Here is a 21213-nt window from a genome sequence, read left to right as displayed (position 1 = left end):
TTTTTCTCTCACTCTTACATCGGTTGACCTCAAACTGCATGTAAACGGTGAGGGCAGGCTATTTTTAGCTTGCTCTAAAAATAAAGTAGAACGGTCAGCTATGCCCTAGCTCAGATAAGGTTCTCTGAAGTTTGCTTTTCCATTTCAGCTAACCACAGAGTGCAAACATATAGCTCATTTCTGTGTCTCACCAAGATGTTCCATCTGAGTGCATCAGGTCTTAATCAGTTGTGTTTAGGTCAAGGAAAAATAGATTATCATCCTTTGTGAGTCAGATCCTCTCCTCCTATCTGATGTCCAACAGTCTATATGGAAAGTATTCATTCCCATTTGATATATTCCACATTTTGTTGTGATACAGCCTGAATTTAAAATMMATTAAATGTATTTATTTTTCTCACCAATCCACACACAATACTCCGTAATGACAAAGTGAAACATTTAGCAAATGTTTTGAAAATGAAATACAGAAATATGTAATTTATACTGAACAAAAATATAAATGCAACAATTTCAACGATTTTACTGAGTTACAGTTCATATCAGGATATCAGTCAATTMAAATAAATAAATTAGGCCCTGATCTATGGATTTCACATGACTGGGCAGGGGCCCACTTGGGAGCCAGGCCCAGCCAATCAGAATGAGTTTTTCCCCACAAAAAGGGCTTTATTATGGACAGAAATYAGCCTCAGTTTCATCGGCTGGCTGGTCTCAGACGATCCCGCAGGTGAAGAAGCCGGATGTGTATGTCCTGGGCTGGCGTGGTTACACGTGGTCTGCAATTGTCTAAAAAAKTGTTTTTMCTTTGTCATCATGGGGTATTGTGTGTAGATTGATGAGGGAATTTCTTTTTAAACCAATTTAAGAATAAAGCTATAACCTAGCCTAATGTGGAAAAAGTAAGGGTTCTGAATACTTTCCTATACTAAATACATGCTGATTGCTACAATCCTGGAAAAAAGTAGTTTGTAATTTTAAGCAGAATATTGATCTTGTGTTTTTTGTGCACCTATGCAGAAATAAAATGTTATTGATATATAAAATGTCAACCCTCCATACACACACCCACACATTGCTTTGTGTCAGGAGGATGTCAGAGCCTTTGGCTTCACAGGAAGCTACTAGAGACATAAAAACCTGTCCTCATCCAGTGAGCCTCTGTCTTGTTTCTATCTACCCTTTGGACACATCTGCTTAAATGGAGTAGTCGCCTGAGCAACAGAGCAGAGGAGTGAGACGTTATTCTCTTTCAATAAGGTGAGCAAGTTRTCAGTTTTAGTTTATAACCCACTAACATACTATGGAAGCAACTTGTATTGCATTTACACTAATTACAAGTTATTCCACTGGTAAGTATACTGTTCTAAGGCCTGTGTATTGTAAAGTGCACCCAACTCTTTTATTTCTTCAGAGTTAATGTTTAGATACTAATGAATATGTATGTGTAAGGCTTGTCATATATTTTTTTTCATGGAAACTTCATGTTGGGGAAATGATGGTTTCTGGTTGTGGTCATTTCTCTTCCTGTGTCATCTTGTTTTAGTTGGCCATATGGCAAGAGAAGATAAATGACACTACACTTCTTTCTGTCTCTCAGCCTATAGAGCCATACAGACATATACTGTAGCTAGAGAACAGCTGGTCATGGGGAATTGCACCGTCAAAGGTCGATCCAATATGCCAACCCTTGAGAATCCAACTGAACCCGCACTGTCAGGTAATACTAAACGCCCAGCTTCCTCCATAGGTCTTCTGAATTCTTGAATTTGTTAACCTAATCTAAAATCATCAACCAGCCAGCGTGAATGCTGATTGCAACTATTAAAACCATTCTTCCTTTTTAGACAATAACAGGCCCATGGTGGTGTCCCTTTATGACTTCCCCTCCCAAGATCCCTTGGAATCCAGCATCCGCATGGGGGAGAGGCTCACTGTGTTATCAGAGTACGTGGCATACACGCATGGAGCTGTACATATACAGTGGTGTCTGAAATTATTGACACCCTTGATAAAGATGAGTAAAAGTTACTGCATCAAATAAAGTATTCAAATAATGATTCATATTTTATGCAACAAAAAATTTAAATTATATTGTTTTAGAATAATACAATTGCTCAGAGTGGTGGTTTGTTTGTGTTGAAATGAGAATGCATAAGCAGAAAATAACCCCGTACCTACTGTAAAATATGGTGGTGGATCTTTAATGTTATGAGGCTATTTTACTTCCACTGGTCCTGGGGCCCTTGTTAAGGTCAACGGCATCATGAACTTTACCCAGTACATTTTAGCCAAAAACCTGGTTGCATCTGCCAGGAGGCTGATACTGCAAGTGGATCTTCCAGCAAAACAATAGCCCCAATAATACATGAAAATCCACAAAGAATTTGTTAATTGGCCACAAAATCAACATTTTGCAAAGGCCATCTCAGTCTCTGGACTTGAAACCCATTGAAAACCTGTGGTTTGAATTGAAGAGATTTAAATTGAAGAGGACATTCCATAAACGCAGATTAAGGATATCAAGAATCTGGAAAGATTCTGTATGGAGGAATGGTCTGAAATTGCTCCCAATGTGTTCTCCTGCTCATAAAATATTTTAGAAAAAGTCTCAGTATTGTTATCCTCCCAAGGCCGTTYTCCTCGAAAGGTATTAAAAACAGGGGTATCAATAATTTTTAAACCTACCTTTTTGAGAAAATATTGTATTACTTGTTGAACAAAATCTATTTCTCTGAGCAATTGTATTAGTATAAAATATTATAATTTTCCAACTTTTTGGAGTATACAATATAGCTCAGTATTTATTTATTTTATACAGTCCTTTTTGCTCATCTTTATCAATGGCGTCAATKATTTCTGACCCTATTGTATGTGATAGTTTGTGATAGTTTAGTTGAATGCACTGACTGACCTCTTTATTTGCAGRGATGGGGATTTTTGGATGGTGCGATCCACAACAACAGGCAATGAGAGTTACATCCCCAGCCACTACACTGCCAAAGTAATAAACAGGTAAGATACCTACTACTTATTCTCAAGTATTACTTCTGACTGTCACAGCTGTTTACACATCAGTGAATGTCATTAGAGGGTGGGAATTGGAATGTATCAATTTGAAAGAGCAATACTGTAGATGTTCTCTCGCTCTGAATGACATCATCAATGTCCRAATTATGTCACTCCTCCCCCAGTGGGGGATGATGGCACCAGTAGTTKCAGTGGAGTTTCCTAGCAGGGTGGAGAGGAGTGAAAAATATAATGTACTATCTTATTTGTCTTCTGATAGTGAATATTTTATATTTCTCATCCATCTTTAATCAGGTGGCAGTATAATGGCATCAGCAGGTTAAATGCAGAGGAGCTGCTGCTGATGCCACACAATTACACAGGGGCTTTCCTGATACGACAGAGTCAGACAAACACAGGTGAGTCCATGTTCATGGCTTAGGGCTCGTTTAATTAAATTCATTTTACTGCATGTTATGTCAAGTTTAAAAACAAGTTTGCTATAAGCACAACAACTAGCCTAGGACTTGTGCACTGTTTCATTGCTGTAGCGTGACAAGAGTCTTGTGTTATTTTTGGTCACAGACACCTACTCGCTCTCGGTCCTTGGGAGGACCGACTCCTCGTACATGGGCACAGTGAAACACTACCACATCCGTCGCCTCCAAAACGGCTGGTTCTACATCTCCCCCAGCCTCACCTTCTACACCCTGGGCCAATTGGTGGAACACTACTCTGGTGGGTACAAGCCCATCGACGGGCTCAAATGCATTATTATTACAGCACAGTTCTTACTCTGGTATGCAAAGAGGGTGGACTGTATGGTACTACTGGAATAAGTTGTTTGGGTAGAGAATGTTCTAAACATTTGGAAACATGTCTATCCACAGAGTCAGCAGATGGGTTGTGCTGTTTACTGAGGGAGCCTTGCATCATCCAAGGCTCAAACAATACTKCTATGACTAGACCGTACCCCAAAGCTATCAGGAGGCCCACCCTCAACTGGAAGGATGTAGACAGGTGGGGCACATTCCTAAATCCTCCATCTACCATACTTTGTGTCCCAAGTGATCTACACACTACTTATTTGACTATTTGTCAGTATGATATGACGTGTCATGCTATAGCTATGCAATTAACTGCATTGTAATTCACATTGTAAGATGATGCATATACTGGTGGTAGTCATTCCATGTGCCTGCCTCTGTCTTCCCAGCTCAATGATCTTCAGTAAGGGCAGAGTGGATTCAGAGGACACTCTGGTGAGCAAGGGGCTGAGGGAGGCCATGAGCTCATACCTCTACATGACAGAGGCCAGCTGCCAGGACTGTGGCAAACACTGGGATACCTGATGAGAGGGAAGACTGAGAGTAAAATAATAATACATAATACTGTCTGGTCTGTCGCTGTCGCTGGACAACGGTACTAGGCCAGAAAGGGTGACCTAAACAAAAGCATAGAGGAAGTTAAAAAGAAGTAAGCCTACCATTTACAACCACAATGAAAAAATGAAAACTACAAGCACAATTCATGTCTTGATGGTCAAATGTGGGTTTGGGTTCAGGTAGCCACAAGGAGCCGTGTTACTTGGCACTTCTAATGCTACTGGTTCTTGTTCTCAAGAGCACATTTCACAAGGTGAAACTAATGATTTATATATATATATATATATATATTTATATATATATATATATATATATATACACACACTAGATGACTAACAGGGGGTGCACCTCCATCTTGTCACTCCCCCACCCTTGCAAAAAATATTTTGGAAGTTATAGAATTGCATGTATTAATGTCTACATTCATTTTTGCCATGTTTATTCTATTACGGACACCTTAATGCATACTATTACATTATATGATGTGAGCTAAACATAAACATTTTAAATACAAATATATATAAAAACATACTTTCTTAAAGTATAACTTGTTGAAAGTACTAATGTTACTGTCCCCACTACAACAACAAACACTTAAATATGTGTAATTGTGTTCTTGAAATATTTAATTGAAAAACTGTAGAATTCCATTAATTCCTATGGAGCAGGGTTTCTCAAACTCGGTTTTAGTTTTTTTCCCTGTCACTAAACAGCTGATTCAAAACCCAAAGCTTGATGGTGAGTTGGTTATTTGAATCAGCTGTCTAGTGCTAGGGCAAAAAAATCTAAAGCTGCACCCAGGGGGGGTCRAAGACCGAGTTTGGGAAACTGCTCCTTCTGGGGAGTGACAATATAGCCGACCAGTGGCTTTAAAGGTTCTTATTGGCCAATACATAGTATCAGCAATCCAGGGTTTATATACATTGGATGGAACTCAGAGGTCTTATGATGTGAGGAGTAGCTCTTCCTTTCAGCTCATGGAAGGTTTCATACTGTTTGTCCACACAGAAACACCTATGTATTGGTCTATTTTGAACAAAGAAGGAAGATCACTGAAATACAATAATGTTGTATCTGGACTATGAATGTTTGTATGAATGAAATGCCATGTCTGAGTAAAGGACGTCACGCTGCTTGCATAACAAGAATAAATTCCTCCCGATTCGGCCCATACCTGGCGCGAACTRGGGACTTCTGCCTTGCTAGCACACGTGACCACCCTTCTGAAGCATCTTTCCACTCGACGCCATGCGAAAAGCTAGCGCAAATGGAGACACTTAAGGCTGAGGAGTACATTTCACACATCSCCATATAACTTGAAACTAACTCAGACGTTTTTACCAGAATATGGCTGCGGGTGATAATGAGTAATAAATAAATAGTTCTGAGTGACTGTTTTGTTTCATTGGTTTCTTATCATGGCCAACCTCTTAATTATAAAAACAAGATCATCAAAACATACAAGACAATGGTGGATGCTGTAGTTCTCTCACATCTGGGCCACAAAGAGAAAGCATCTCATGTCAAAACCATTTTCAAATCCTACCACTAGATACCGCTAGATACATGGGAATATTTTTGTATCAACCATAGCTCGCTAAATCCACAGAACTTCCTGCTTAGAACTGTTCGGGAAAAAGAAATAATGGCGACGCTTCTGGGGTCTGAGTCCCCTTGGACTGGAGGAAAACGAAGCAGTCGCAATATCATTGCAAAGATCACACACAGTCAGATCGCAGGCCAGGGTTTCAGCAGAGGGACACAGGTAAGACAACTTGTGCGATGTCTTGGCAATGAAGGTATCTGAAAAGGGGGAGGACGACTCAAGCCTGGCTGGGATTGCGTTTGGTAACCCTGCTGAGAGCTAGCTAACGTTAGCATATATATGGAAGCTAGCTAGCTGTTTATCAGACTTTCTGGTTAGTTGGCTAACATTCGCTGTCTATGCTACAGAATAATGTGATKATTTCGCTATATGACAAAGTCGGAATACACCCGCAAATTAGCTACTTACAATAAAATGACAGCCGACAACCTTCATGTAGCCTGCACTTGTTAGCTCTTTTGTTGATTAAGATAAAAATGTTGCTAGTATATTTACGCTAACCTTTTTTTTTAGCTGTAGCTAACGTAAGTAGTTAGCTATCTTTGGTATTATCGTATGTTTGTCTGTTCCCATCCATGACGTTACATGCAATTGGTATCTGTAGTTAGTTGTATTACTCAATGTTGTTATATTAYCGAGCTACCTAACATTTGATGACTTTGCGAAACGGAAAGAGTGCGCCACTGCRGCTAGCTCAGTTTGGCTATCAGTTAGCTAATGCTAACTAGCTTGGTTTTAAATTTGATCAGCAAATTGGGAGCAAATTAGCCATTGAATTTTGACAGGATGTTTTTWACCTGCTAGATAGAACAATCGCGAAATAACTTGAAACAACACGCGTGATTACATAACGTTAACGACACCAGCCCCCAACTACTTTCGTTTCCATAAATGGGTGCCGCCCATCTGTGACTGGTCACGGCTCAGTCATTATACTGCTAACAGGTATTTTACCTAACTAGCTACCTGTTTTTGCTCATGTGAGCCTCCCATTACTAGCCGGATAAATAAACCTTACAGGGGCAAAAACCTTTCTCTTTCATGCACTGTTGAAAAATCTACGGCACCTTTTTTGCAAATAYTCTTCTGGAAATGGTCAGTGGTGGAAAAAGTACCCAATGTTTATACTTGAGTAAAAGTAAAGATACCWTAAAAGAAAATGACTCAAGTAAAAGTCACCCAGTAAAATACTACTTGAGTAAAAGCCTAATATTATTTYGTTTTAAATGTACTTCAGTATCAAAAGTAAAAGTAAAATAATTTAAAATMTGTTATATTAAGTAAACCAAACCATTTACGGATAGCCAGGGACACAGTTCAAAACTCAGACACAATTTACAAACGATGAATTTGTGTTTAGTGAGTCCGRCAGATAAGAGGCAGTAGGAATGACCAGTGATGTTCTRTTGATAAGTGCGTGATTTAGACAATTTTCCTGTCCTGCTAAGCATTCAAAATGTAACGAGTACTTTTGGGTGTCAGGGAAAATGTAAGGAGTAAAAAGTACATTATTTTCTTTAGGAATGTAGTGGAGTAAAAGTTGTCAAAAATATAAATGGTAAAGTACAGATACCCCAAAAAACGACTTAGGAAGTATTTTTACTTAAGTACTTTACACCACTGGAAATTATACATTATGCAGTCGTTCATGTGTGTATATAAATGGCTGCAGTAGACTAGATGGTGGTGATTTTAAAACAAACCTCTTGAATTATACATTTAACATGAAGAGCTACCTTGTGCATGCTGAGGATGTCTATCCTAGAATTACCCTCTGACTCCCTGCCCTTCTTCTATGGAGATCATGGCAGTCCGCAAACAAATGTTTACAGTGCATGCCACCACCTACTGTGCTGGAATGTACGCTCAATCATGATCTGCCCAATTCTGTACTACCATGAAAATAAAATCCAAAACCAAATAAATCCCTACTAACTTCTACCACACCCTCCCAAAAAACCCTTCCCTACCCCATTACACTTTATCTATATCATGCTGAAACACTCCACCCTTAGGATTGTTCAGCATGTCAACAATCATTTCAACAGTAACATCTATTACCCCCAATATTTCTTTTGCCGTCACAATAATCTTCAACTTGGCATTTCTGCTTTCAAAACAAATGTTATTTGTCTAATGCCCCGAATACAACCGGTGTAGACCTGACCCTGAAATGCTTAAATACAAGCACTTAACCAACAATGCAGAATTTTTTATTTTATATATATATAAGAAAATATTTGCTTAAAAAAATGTTTATTATTATAACACAATAAAAAAACAAGAACGAGACTATATACAGGGGGTAACGGTACCGAGTCAATGTGCGGGGGTACAGGTTAGTTGAGGTAATTTAGGTAATATGTACATAAAGGTAGGGGTAAAGTGACTATGCATAAATAATAAACAGCGAGTAGCAGCAGTGTAAAAAAGGGGGTCAATGCAAATTCTCCGGGTAGCCATTTGATTAACTGTTTAGCAGTCTTATGGCTTGGGGATAAAACAACAACCCGAGTCGTATTGATAACCTTACCAATAATAGCTATGAAGTCAACTCATAAGCGCAARATTTCTGAACATGCAATGGGGACGGGACAAATTCTCTGATATTGAAACTAAGGAATGRACTTTTCAAGGCAACCTCAGACCTCAGCAGCACTGATAAGCTTTTACTACTTTGCCTCATTCCATTCTTGTGAAATGTGGCCTGTTTAACTGACTGCCAACTTGCCGTAAAGAATAGAAAAGGCCTATGTGTTGCRCCACCGATTCCAATAAAAAGTCTCAAATGGCAGTTTGAGCCACATTCCTCTCAAAGTTTCAGTAATAATTGAGTTATGAGAACTGAAAGTTATATTGTGCTCCATTTGTGAGGAGCATTTGGSCATGATTTGGAATGACTTCTGACTTAACTGGTGCCAGAAGATGGTCTCTGCAACTGGAATTTGGAGYGGATGTGATTATTTTGCACTAACATCTAAGACCTAGGCTTTTATTAAATCTGTCTGAGGTTGTGTGGGTGTGCGGAGGGTAGGGTAAAATGATCAACTGTCAGTGTTCTTGTGACACGGGAACATACTGGAGACATTTTCTAAGCRCTTGCATATTTCCTGTATTCACCACTCATTCGTTGTGTTCCAGCTCCCAGAGGCTCTGCTCCAGGAGAGAGATAAGAGGGCCAAATGGCACGGCATCCCTGAGCTGCTGCAGAAGCTCCATGAGAGCAGCCATCCTAACAGTGACCTCTCCCACACACACAGTGTACTAAAGGTACCCAGATAATATATACACCACAACATCAACAAAGCGCAGTCTCCTAGGCTATAGGAGCTGACTGAATGTGTATAGTTTACTCTTAAGATTAAGGCCTAATTATCCGTTATTTTTAACAGGAACTATCATCCCTACTTTCCATGGAGGCAATGTCTTTTGTCACAGAAGACAGGAAGAGTGCTCAAGAATCCACCTTTCCCAACACATACACCTTTGACCTCTTTGGTGGAGTAGATGTATGTTTACATACTGTTTATTATGCTCTTGTTACTAGTTTGTTCTGTGCTGTGATGGAAAGTAATCAATGARCAGTTTGAATGTCTTGAATCAGCCATGTCACCTCATACTGCAGTGTATCAGTGCCTTCTGAGATATTATCAGGCGACGTTTGTTCATTGCATTCTTTTTTTCRCGTCCCTTCGAAGCTGCTTGTAGAGATCTTGATGAGGCCTACACTCACTATGCAGAAGAAGAAACCTCAAAGTAAGCAGTAACACTTAGGTCTGATATAATTTCTCTCTGAAGGCTGCACTTRTGACATAAAGGACCGTTGCTATTCATGTCTGTGTCTCTTGTCCCTGCAGTGAATGATGACTTGGTCAAGGACTGCCTCAGTGTTCTTTATAACTGCTGTATATGTGTAAGTACCCTCGCCGCAGACCATCACTTCATATGCAAAAAAAAAAAGGACTCGTCATGTCTGCTTTTTCCTCTATAAACATTCATTAATCGTCAAATCTCTCCCCAAATTTTCTCAGACGGAAGGGGTTACAAAGAGCCTTGCAGCCAGAGACGACTTTGTCCTGTTTCTCTTCACCTTGATGACGAACAAGAAGACYTTTCTACAGACTGCCACTTTAATCGAGGATATTCTCGGCGTCAAGAAGGTCAGAGCAACTTCACGGCAAAATCTTTATATTATTTTAATTTATACTAATATTGTTCACACAGAGTATGAGGGTTTGCTCTAGGTAGAGATTTGGTGTCCATGATCATGTTATGCCGATGGTGATCCATTTGTTTGGTCCTGCTCTTCTCTCTGCCCCAGGACATGATCCAGTTGGAGGGGATTCCTAACCTGTCTGGTCTGGTCCAGAGCTTCGACCAGCAGCAGCTGGCTAACTTCTGTCGCATCCTCTCTGTCACCATCTCAGAACCCGACGTGAGAAATGATGACAAACACACCCTGCTGGCCAAGAATGCACAGCAGAAACGCAACGCAAGCCCCTCACGTGCAGAGGTCAATCAAGGTAGGACAGGGATACGGGAACACACTGGAGAAATTAGATTTTATTCTCACTATTTAGCTCAATTACCCTTTCTTAGGSTCTTGTTAAAGTATTGGTTTGATTCGTCTGTTCATTTGTAGTATTCATTTAAATTCGATACCCTTATTCTGTCCAAAAGTTTTCTCGTCGGTGCTCAACCTAAAACTATTGTAGAGTAACGTTACATGATCAGTTAATGAGCCCACCCTGCCTCCCTGTTCCCAGTTACCCTCCTGAACATCCCGGGCTTCATCGAGCGCCTGTGTAAGCTGGCCACCAGGAAGGTGTCTGAGGCCACCGGGGCGTCTAACTTCCTGCAGGAACTGGAGGACTGGTACACGTGGCTGGACAACGCCTTGGTGCTGGACGCCCTCATGCAGATGGCCACGGAGGAGGCTGAGCACAGCAGCACAGGTCAGCATCCTCTCTCCTCCTGCTCTGTACCACTGCCTTAAACATCAGTTATCACTGAAAAGGTCTAACATTAGATGCACCATTCTGCCTGTGAAATGTTTATTTATTGTACTATACAGAAATATCCTGGACATCTCGGTTGTCACCTACCCTTGTACCTCTGTACTTATCTATAAACATTTCTTCTCATTTTTTTTTTTTTTTACATCCTGTTGTCTGCTCCACAGAGTCATCAGATGAGAGTTCGATGGCCACCAGCCCTCTGAGGCACCGTCTGCCCCAGTCCATGAAGATCGTCCATGAGATCATGTACAAGGTGGAGGTGCTCTACGTGCTCTGTGTGCTGCTAATGGGCCGTCAGAGGAACCAGGTGAGGGGCTGGGGGACAGAGCAGACGCCTCACCTAATACAGGACAGGGCTCTCTGGTGTAGGCACTCCTGTGCTCTTGCGTGTATTTGACCACCTGATCCGTCTTCCTCAGGTACACAAGATGTTAGCAGAGTTCCGTCTGATCCCAGGTCTCAACAACCTGTTTGACAAGCTGATCTGGAGGAAGTACACCTCMTCCGATCACGTGGTGCATGGCCAGAATGAGAACTGTGACTGCAGTCCGGTAAGCAGTGCACTCYTCTCTCACTGAGCTGTCCCTGGACATGATCAGTGGCTTTTTCTAGGATTCTCACTCTGGGTTCATATTACCATTGCTGTGTTATAACATTTGCAATATCAATCACYCTGATTCTGTCCTTCCCTCAGGAAATATCCTTCAAGATCCAGTTTCTGAGGCTTCTCCAGAGCTTCAGTGACCACCACGAGTGAGTAACCTTCAAACAGTCTGTTTGACCAAAAGTTCCCCGTTAGCTTCACTTGAGTTTAACAAASAACATTTTCTTTATTTCAGGAACAAGTACCTTCTTCTGAACAGTCAYGAGCTGAACGAGCTGAGTGCCATTTCTCTGAAGGCCAACATACCGGAGGTGGAGGCCTTAGTCAATACAGACAGGTATGCATCCTAAATGTAACCTTTATTTAACTAGGCAAGTCAGTTGKGAACAAATTCTTATTTACAATGACGSCATACCCCGGCCAAACCCAGACGARGCTGGGCCAATTGTGCGCCGCCCTATGGGACTCCCAATCACGGCCGGATGTGATACAGCCTGGATTTGTCCCATCATCTACTTCCACCTTTTTGACTCCACCCTCAATACGTCACACTACAGTGCAAAAGAGGSATCATGTTCTCTGAAACCTCAAATGCAATACCATATTGTGTGTCCTAAATCTGTTGTGAGTGATTCACACACTAATGCACTCTCCCTGTCTCCTTGTGCTCCTGCAGGAGTCTAGTGTGCGATGGGAAGAAGGGTCTCCTCACACGTCTGCTCGCCGTCATGAAGAGGGAGCCTCCAGACTCCTCCTTTAGGTTCTGGCAGGCCAGGGCAGTGGAGAGTTTCCTCCGTGGAGCCACCTCCTATGCGGACCAGATGTTTCTGCTGAAGAGGGGGCTGCTAGAACACATCCTGTTCTGCATCATAGACAGTGGCTGTAAGTCCAGAGACGTCCTGCAGAGCTACTTTGACCTGCTGGGGGAACTCATGAAGTTCAACATCGACGCCTTCAAGAGGTTCAACAAATATGTCAGCACAGACGACAAGGTGAAACCCTTAGCGAGTAGCAACCCCCCCCCTCCAATGTGAGAGGAACCTGTCAGTCCTTTTAATCGTCCCATGAAATAATGCAAAATAGATTCTTATAGTCATATATAAGTAATCTCAATGTACCCAAGTTTTTGCGATGTGTATGTTCTATAATGCTGTGTCCCATCCCTCTGTTCGGCTCGGCTGCAGTTCCAGACCTTCATGACCCAGATCAACAGTTCCCTGGTGGACTCCAACATGCTGGTGCGCTGCATCGTCCTGTCCCTCGACCGCTTCGAGAGCCAGACAGAGGACGTGAAAGGTAAGCCGCACTGTCTATMCCCATAGTAAGTGAATGGAACGATGAGAGAGGGTCACATGTAGGATCTCAAGCTGCCGATGTTGGAATGAATTCAAGCTTTGAGTGCATTATAATGGTGCTGTTCCTGATGTAATTGTTGCTGGGTGTGGTCCTGCAGTGGTGGAGGTGCTGTCTGAATGCTGTCTGCTGTCCTACATGGCCCGGGTGGAGAACAGGCTATCCTTCCTCTTCAGGCTGGTCAATGTCATCAACGTGCAGACTCTCACACAGGTCTCTTTAACACCAGACAAACCCACACCTCTGTACCTCTCTTTCAGGATAAGAGGAATGTGTCCTCAGTTTGTTAGGGTTTGAGGTTGTTGTTCTCCAACATCTGGCGCTGACATGTCCCCCTCTGCCCTGCCCATCCCCTGGCCCAGGAGAATGTGAGCTGTCTGAACACCAGCCTGGTGGTCCTGATGCTGGCGAGGAGGCGGGGTAAACTTCCCTTCTACCTCAACACATTGAGAGAGAAGGAGTATGCAGAGAAATACCCTGGCTGCCTGCTAAACAACTTCCACAACCTGTTGCGCTTCTGGCAGCGCCACTACCTCAACAAGGACAAGGACAGCACCTGTCTGGAGAACGTGAGTGTCCTTGCCCTGCTCTGTCCCAAACAAGGGAAAACCAGATTTATTTTCTTCAAAAGATATTATGCAGGGATGCAAACTTACRGCTTCTTGGCGATATTCACAGTTTTGATCTCAAAATAGGTAATTCACATGAATTGTGTAGATCCGTAAATAAAAAGTATGTTTGGGGGGGGTCTGGCAAAGTACGCAGAGTGTGTCACCCATTGAGCTATAAAAGAGAGGTGCGAACAGAATCTCAATTGCATACTCCTCACGTCCTCTCTCCTCGCCTCCTTCTCAAAACCCATTGGAGGAGAAGGTCAGAGGGGAGGGAACTCTGGCTTTCACATCCATTGGGGTTTGAGGAGCGAGGAGTATGCAATTGAGGTTCTCCCACTGTGTGCTCACTAACGTTACCTTCTCTGGCGGCTGAGTCATCATCCACTCCACCCAACAAACTTTGTTCCTGACTGGGAAATTTGGAATGCAACTTGAGGTAAGCAACCTGTGTTCGAAATAATGCTARGGTTATATTTGATACATGCAACTATAATTTGCTTATGTTCAGGGCTGTGACGGTCACAAAATTTCGTCAGCCGGTGATTGTCAAGCGAATAACTGCCGGTCTCACGGTAATTGACCGTTAATTAGCATAAACACATTTAGCATCTCCTGGCYTCCACAACTACAAGCCACTGATGCAGACCTTTGGAACATCTACATTTMAAAAAGTATAATAAATCCATGTAATATAGCCTACACCTTCACAATAAATCCATGATTTATTTTAGACAGGTCTAAAGAAACATGATATGAAGAAAATGTAATCTATTTCAGAATAACAGAATATCATACTTGAGTTATCCTGATCTGGCTATGCCATATGGCTGTTGGCTACACTAGTTCATTTAGCAGACAAGATTTTCTTTGAATTCTGTGGCATTATTTTTCTAGTATGAAGAATACAATTGAACAAAGCTGAATAAAATAGAAAGGATATTTTCACCAAACAATTTGAGGGAGTGCGCACATGTGGCTATTCTGTGTTGAGCGGTTAACAAAGAAATAGGTATTCCTATATGCTTAATTTAGAGTTATTAATGTAACTTTAGTTGTTCTACAAACGTTGGGTTATATGTTTTGATTTTTAATACATTGTAAGGCTGCATGATGCGATTCTAATGATGATTTTAAAAAAGGTTGCTTGAAAGGCATGAGCTCTGCTTTGTTTTTTTCACAGACTGTACACAATACATCAGTCTCTCATTCACAATTTGACAAGCACTTGATAATGCCTCATATTTCCCGGTGGCATCCTCTTTGTGTGACCGTAATGCACCCTAAAAAAAATCCATGCCTTTTGTGGCCGTTGTGCCCTTGGGCTAAGTAWAATCATTTATAATGCGCCTCTCCCTGAGTGCTGCATGCGCTGAAGCACCTCTCACTCACATGGCTCTCATCACATGTTCAGGTCTTCCTCGCAGGCTACAAGTGAACAGACACATTGGGACGCAACTGCGTGCATCCTTATCCAATTCCGAGGTGCATATTGAAGAACTGTACACATTTACATTTCGTCATCCAACCAGATGAGTAGGCCTAACGAACAGCAAAAGCACTAGCCTATGTCAATCTACTATCCCCCATAGTACAAAAGTTGACCTATTCTGTGTGAGAAATAAATATTCCAAACATAGTCTGGGACAGTAGTGGGATGCGATGGATCCCAAATTAATATAACCACTAGAATCCCAAAACTTTTTTATGCAATGAGGCTGACGCAACAGATCAGAACGTTTAGCTTAAAATGTTGATAAACTATTAGGCTATTTCTTCCCATTATAAGTGCAGTAATGCGCACGCAGCAGTAGGTTATAAGCGGGAATGTTCCATTAGCGGGAAAACACCATTATCAAAGTGACCGTAAATGTGATCATGCATGTAATGCTTTTATTATAAAGGTGCATTTTTTTGGTGAAAATMATCTTCCCCAAACTTGAAACTCACACGCCAGTTAAGCTCTACAACCCTTGTAAAGAGGATTAATGTGCTTAATTTTAAGAAGTTATTTGGCCACTTTAGTTGTGATACAAACCTTATTAGAACAGATTTAGGCCTATGGGCTAGGCTACATGATGTGTGCGACTATGATTAAAAAAAGTTGCAAAAAAAGGCATTGTTTCTTGTTCGCATTGTTCGCTTGGGCATTATTCACAAGTGATAATATAGAATTCACATGTGATCAGACTTCTTGATTTAATTTTGTCTTTACATATACTAAATAATATATGTGTGAAATTTGTTTTGATTTAGAATTGACCATTTATCATGCACCTGTCAAAAATGTTGGGGGAAAAATACATCTATGCACTTAAATTGCGAATGGAGGACACATTTCCCCGTGGTTTATTTTCATGCCAGTCAGGTAGGCTATACTCCTGTTGTAAAGAGAAGCAATGTACTTAATATTAGGAAAGTTAAGAAATAAATATAGTAGGCCTAGCCTATAGAAAGCTGATGGGATCCTCCTATTTTTAATAGAGCCAATCACTGTGTTTTCTCACGCAATTGCATAGCCTATAGAAATGTTGCGCAWCATGAGATCATGGGCCCTCATGAAGTGTTAGATTAGATTTTCGATTACATTTGCATTGATGTCAGAGTGATTTAGAGGGACAATAGAGTGCAGAGTACCAGGCAGTTACGAAATTTGGTAGGCTACTAATGAGCATCAGCAGCATCAGAGCTTGGAGAACTSTAATTACCGTGACTAAACGGCCACGTGGAATTTGACTGCCTTCGTGACTCGTAACCGCCGGGGTGGCGGTGATACGATTACTACAAAGCCGTACTTATGTTTCTYTAGCGCAAATTATTACACACAAAGTTATTAACGTTAGCTAGCGAACTACTTTAGCATCTATGRTGACAAGCTAAAATAGAATATCAGAGTTCAGAGTGTGATGTCATATATGTCAAATCGGATAYCTTCATCCAATATCACGTGTGACAGCTGTGAGCAGCCAGTCACATCCCCTAACCAGCCATTAGTCTACTCAGCTGCTCCTCTCCAGACCCGGCGCCAGGATAAAGTGACTAAGGGGGCAGTCGACATTTTTGGGGGGTTCGTCAATTCTTTGGGGGGGAGTTCTTGCATTGGATTTTTATATTGAGTTCTGCTTATATCACGCTACACCACAATAACCATAAAGTTAAAATGGCGAGACTCTGAGACCATTGATTAAATGATTTTGGAAGTGACAGGTTGGCACAAAATCTGTAGCCCATCTCTGCTGCTTATCACACTAAAGCAAGGCTGTTTTGGTAATGAATATAGGCTACAAGATAAATTAGGGTAAATCACCTATTACCAACAGCCTTTGAATGTTAGCGTGAACACTGCTGTCTTAATAAATGCTGGAAGTAGTAGCCTAGTTATTCATGCATGCAAACAAAAATACTGGATAGCAGTTTGGCTCAGTATACTGACAACTGCGAATGCAAACGAATGAATTCAAATAGAACAAAACAGTGGTACCAAGTAGGCCTAGTAAACAATATCAGATTGATAAAAGCATGACACAATCTATATTTAGGCTACTTACATTAACAGTAAACAAAAGGCAAATGATACTACTCCACTGCACGGTTGGAGCTAGGAACACAAGCATTTCACTACACCCGCCATAACATCTGCTAAATATGTGTATGTCATCAATAAAATTTGATTTGAATGGAGATCCAAATAACCAAAACACAGCCTACTACAGTGAGATGCAGCCCTGCACAGCTGGCTTGCCAAATAGGCCTATACATGCCCTCTTCTTCGCTCATGATTTCAGCAACACGTTGTGATATGGAACTATACACGTATGTGGATTAAATTCGACCCACGGCATCAATTWAACAAGGCCAGCCTACCATAAACATGTTTCCAGAGTATTGAGATTGTTCAAATATGTATTATGTACTTGTTATTCTCTGAAAATATGTAACMTTTGTCACCTTTTTGGGCKCTCGCCAGTTTGCGTCCCTGTTATGAGCTCACCCGATCTAGTTGTAGACTGGCTGGCCTGTCATTTAACTAGCCTTTGACTAAACTTTAAATTCAAATCTTGCAAGGTTTAGTGAGGGGCCATTTAGTCAGAGACTAGTTCAATGYCACGGAGCTGGGTGCGTCTCGGAAGACGCGGGAGGAGGCCAATCTTCAAATCCTATAAATGTMCTTATGTTTTCATTAGTCGGTGTCCACCACAATTTGTTGGGGTACCGGGCAGGTGCGGCGGTAGTATTTTGTATTTCCTAAGACCGGGGAAAGTTTCACGTTGCGATTTTGCACTACTCCACTTACCATGAATATCCCCTTCTCCTCTTTGGGTAAAAAGTGTGTGTTTTACAAGTCTTAACCCCCTGTTTCCTCTCCCTCAGAGCTCCTGCATCCCTTTTGACTACTGGAAGGAGACAGTGTCAGTGCTGCTGGGCTCAGACAGGACTTCTCTGTGTGCCATAGCCAGCTACATAGACGAGCCCTTCATGGACCTGGACAGGGACCTGCTGGAGGATTAACCCATACAGGTGTGGCTGGGCTGGTGGAGGGGGTAGGGGGTTGCTGGGGTATGGACACCTATCATGAGTGATGACCATGCCAGAAAGCTAGAGCAGGACTGTAACTGTGGCTGGACACAGAGACTCATTGCTATGCTGTCTGTAACTAGGCCAGGAGGCCGTTACTGAAGGAGGGGGGGGGGGGGGGGTGATTCTACAATCCTGGCCATCTTCACTCCTCGCTCCATTCTCTTCGGAGGAGAAGGGGCGAGACTGCACCTGTTTGTCTTTCCATCCCAGACCCTACAGTAGAGAGATACATTTCTTGGACCTTGAAATACTCCTATGTTGGTGGTTTGCTTTAGGTGAAATCAAATAGCCTTTTATATATTACATAAATATATTGAAAAATCTATACGTACGATGCAACAAATTAGATAGGATGTATCTATCCATCTAATACAGAAAATGGTTTGTTTTCACTGTGGGGGACTTGTTATACGAGGGGAGGCCCAGAGTGTGTCTGAAGACTAGTCCCCCCTGCGAGAAGGGAAGTGTTGACTCCATGTCTGGGAGCCTAAGAGGGCTGCTCATGACTGGATGCAGAGATGGCATCAGTCTTGTCCAGTGGTCATTTGAATGAATGGCTTCGTCTCTGATCTATATGTGTATGTAGGGCTCTCTCTCTTAGGTGAATCTAGTCGACTGGTACTTGTAGCTTTACTCAGCCCGTCCAGGTAGCTTGTGGATCTGTTAATGGTTTACATTCTATGGGGTCCTATGGTGGATGAGATGGMGCTGGACGGGACCCCTACTCACTTGAAGTCACCAACCCCTTCATGACTTGACCCCAACACAAGGAAACATTTTCCTTTCTGTTTTTCAGACATTGTTTTTGTTTTTCATCTTGTTAAGAGAATAGCTTTTAGTTCTAAATAAAGTGTAGATAAAAGGAAGAAAACATTGCACTGTTTGAATTGTTTTGTTTATTTTGATGACCGATGTTTTCATTTTGTATCAGACTTTGTATGCATCAAGTGAAAGGGGGTTTGGCAAAATAATAAACTATGCAGGTTCTAGTATTTAATCCCACTTTCTGTCGCCGACAGCTCTCACAACAGTTCCTTAACCCCTTATCCTTCAACCAACAGCCACGCTGTGCTGCGTCACTTGATTGTTCTCTAGTCGTCCACTTAACTCTTGACTGCTCTTATCTTACCATGAGCCTAGACTTCGACAATCTTGATCTGTCTTTGTGATGATTCTGTGCTTGGTGTCACCTCTAATGTGATTGGCTGAAGGGGGGAATGGGAGTGGTTATATTGCTATGGCTCCTCTGGCTAGAATGTGCTGATGTTGCCGAGGCAATGGATGCTGAGTAAGCATTTAGCAAAAAACGAGTCCAAGAAATTGACCAATGATTGAGCTACCTCATTTTTCAACCCAGCAAGCACCAATTGGATCACTCACAGGGTGTATGTCGAAATGGAACTAATCCTGTTCAAACGTTGTTTTTTTTGCTTTGTACGTTCACATGACTGAATGTATGAATCTGTTCACAATTTGGTTTGCCCTAACAGTTGGTATTGCTACATAACCACAGGCTTTCCTACGATGTGTGGTCTCGCACCATTTGGTTTCTTTACCTACCTACACTTCACCACTACTTAATGTGGATGACTTGTGTTCATGTACATCATGGAAGGAGCCTGCAATGTTCATAGGAGTTCTACCGGTGCAGCACCATTTAGGTCATTCTGTGTGTCCAGTCTTCTTCTAGTGTTTGGAACAGAACTGTTGCCATGAGAACTCTGTGCATGTTTCACGCTCCCCAAGAGTCATGATTGCCTGTGGAATAGCATATTGTCTGTTTTTGTTTTTTTTGGCATCTGGTGCAGAGTAGATAGCCTACTTTTAAAAAATCTGGTCTTAATTGCTAGATATAACTTTGAAAATCAAACGCAGTACTGTATTTCTATACTATCCCRCATTAACAGCCACCCAGATTTTGTACTGTTGAAACATTGTACATACTGTATATTTGGTTTTGTGCAGATATTCTTCACACTAAGAACTCAGACACTTCAGAAGCAGCCTATATACATTAAATCCAATACAAAAAAAATTGAGTCTGACTTTACATTTTTAGTTGATAATTGGTGCTTAATTATTTGAATTTGATTGTATTCCTAGTCTCCTACCCTTCTTACATCAGGTACATTATTTGATGGAATTGTTACTCTGTTCTTTGGCATACATGCCAAGTTAGTTTCCTTTGGACTGTGTGTGGTATAACCCAGTCACTGTTATCATTGGAGATGAATAATATAAAGCATATGGTGCGTGTATAGCTAGAGAAATTAGATAAGCAAACCTTTGTTTAATGAAACATGATCAAATCATTTTTGTATTTTGCTTTGGTGATGTTTTAGTGTACATTGGTTTTACCCCCCCACTCACACACCACTCCTAATCCTGACTCAATCCCCCCTAAAATTCAATTTCACACCTGTTTTCTTAATCTTGTTTAATTTAACAGTCTTGTTTGTGAATTTAATACAATGATAATCCTAATAAATTCTCAACTTTCTCTTGAGTGTGTGCCTGGTGTATTTTGTCACAGTGGTTTTAAGGATGGGACACTGATAATGTGTGGTGGGTGCTTATATTTGTRCTCATGAACATCMGCTGTGTGCAGCAGGCAGCCGTCCTCTTTCCTCTGACCACAGAACATTGGGTGTCATTTTTTTTTTTACATTTCCTGACGATTCCATGCGTTGACCACTACCATCCATTACTCACTGCATCTCCACGTACCACACTGACTGCAGATAGTAATGTGGGTGGTAGGTAGCCTAGCGGTTACAGCGTAACCAAAYAGTCGCTGGTTTGAATACCTMAGCTGACYAGATAAAAAAAAATCTGTCTGTACCCATGAGCAAAGGCACTTGACCTTAATACGCTCCAGAAGCACCGTACTACTATGATCTTGTTAAACATGTGTCCAACTCATTCCACGGAGGGCTGAGTGTCTCACTTTTCACTTCTCCCTTAGTAAGGAACTCCCCTCACCTGGTTGTCTAGGTCTTAATTGAAAGGAAAAAACAAAAACCAGCAGACACTAGGCCAGCGTTTTCCA

The 21213-nt window shown here is 41.6% G+C and overlaps 2 protein-coding genes across 2 annotated transcripts; both read left to right on the top strand.

Annotated features, from left to right (window-relative positions):
• Nucleotides 1–1102: 1102 nt before the first annotated feature.
• Nucleotides 1103–5786, top strand: LOC111969885 (src-like-adapter 2). The gene is made up of 8 exons (XM_023996248.2): nucleotides 1103–1260; nucleotides 1601–1720; nucleotides 1848–1947; nucleotides 2929–3015; nucleotides 3325–3428; nucleotides 3595–3747; nucleotides 3900–4029; nucleotides 4226–5786. Exons 2-8 carry the CDS (start codon nucleotides 1648–1650, stop codon nucleotides 4359–4361), a joined length of 783 nt encoding a protein of 260 aa, XP_023852016.1. The 5' UTR covers nucleotides 1103–1260; nucleotides 1601–1647; the 3' UTR covers nucleotides 4362–5786.
• Nucleotides 5787–5979: 193 nt separating this feature from the next.
• On the top strand, nucleotides 5980–20670 carry LOC111969884 (short transient receptor potential channel 4-associated protein). The gene is made up of 17 exons (XM_023996247.2): nucleotides 5980–6159; nucleotides 9142–9270; nucleotides 9393–9509; nucleotides 9699–9756; nucleotides 9858–9913; nucleotides 10032–10160; nucleotides 10322–10523; nucleotides 10767–10955; nucleotides 11183–11325; nucleotides 11438–11569; nucleotides 11713–11771; nucleotides 11858–11959; nucleotides 12299–12614; nucleotides 12807–12918; nucleotides 13076–13188; nucleotides 13338–13544; nucleotides 17958–20670. Exons 1-17 carry the CDS (start codon nucleotides 6040–6042, stop codon nucleotides 18093–18095), a joined length of 2322 nt encoding a protein of 773 aa, XP_023852015.1. The 5' UTR covers nucleotides 5980–6039; the 3' UTR covers nucleotides 18096–20670.
• Nucleotides 20671–21213: the final 543 nt, after the last annotated feature.

This window comes from Salvelinus sp. IW2-2015, linkage group LG11 (genome assembly GCF_002910315.2).
Source record: "Salvelinus sp. IW2-2015 linkage group LG11, ASM291031v2, whole genome shotgun sequence".
Lineage (NCBI taxonomy): Eukaryota > Metazoa > Chordata > Actinopteri > Salmoniformes > Salmonidae > Salvelinus > Salvelinus sp. IW2-2015.
This window is presented reverse-complemented; position numbering and strand designations above follow the sequence as displayed.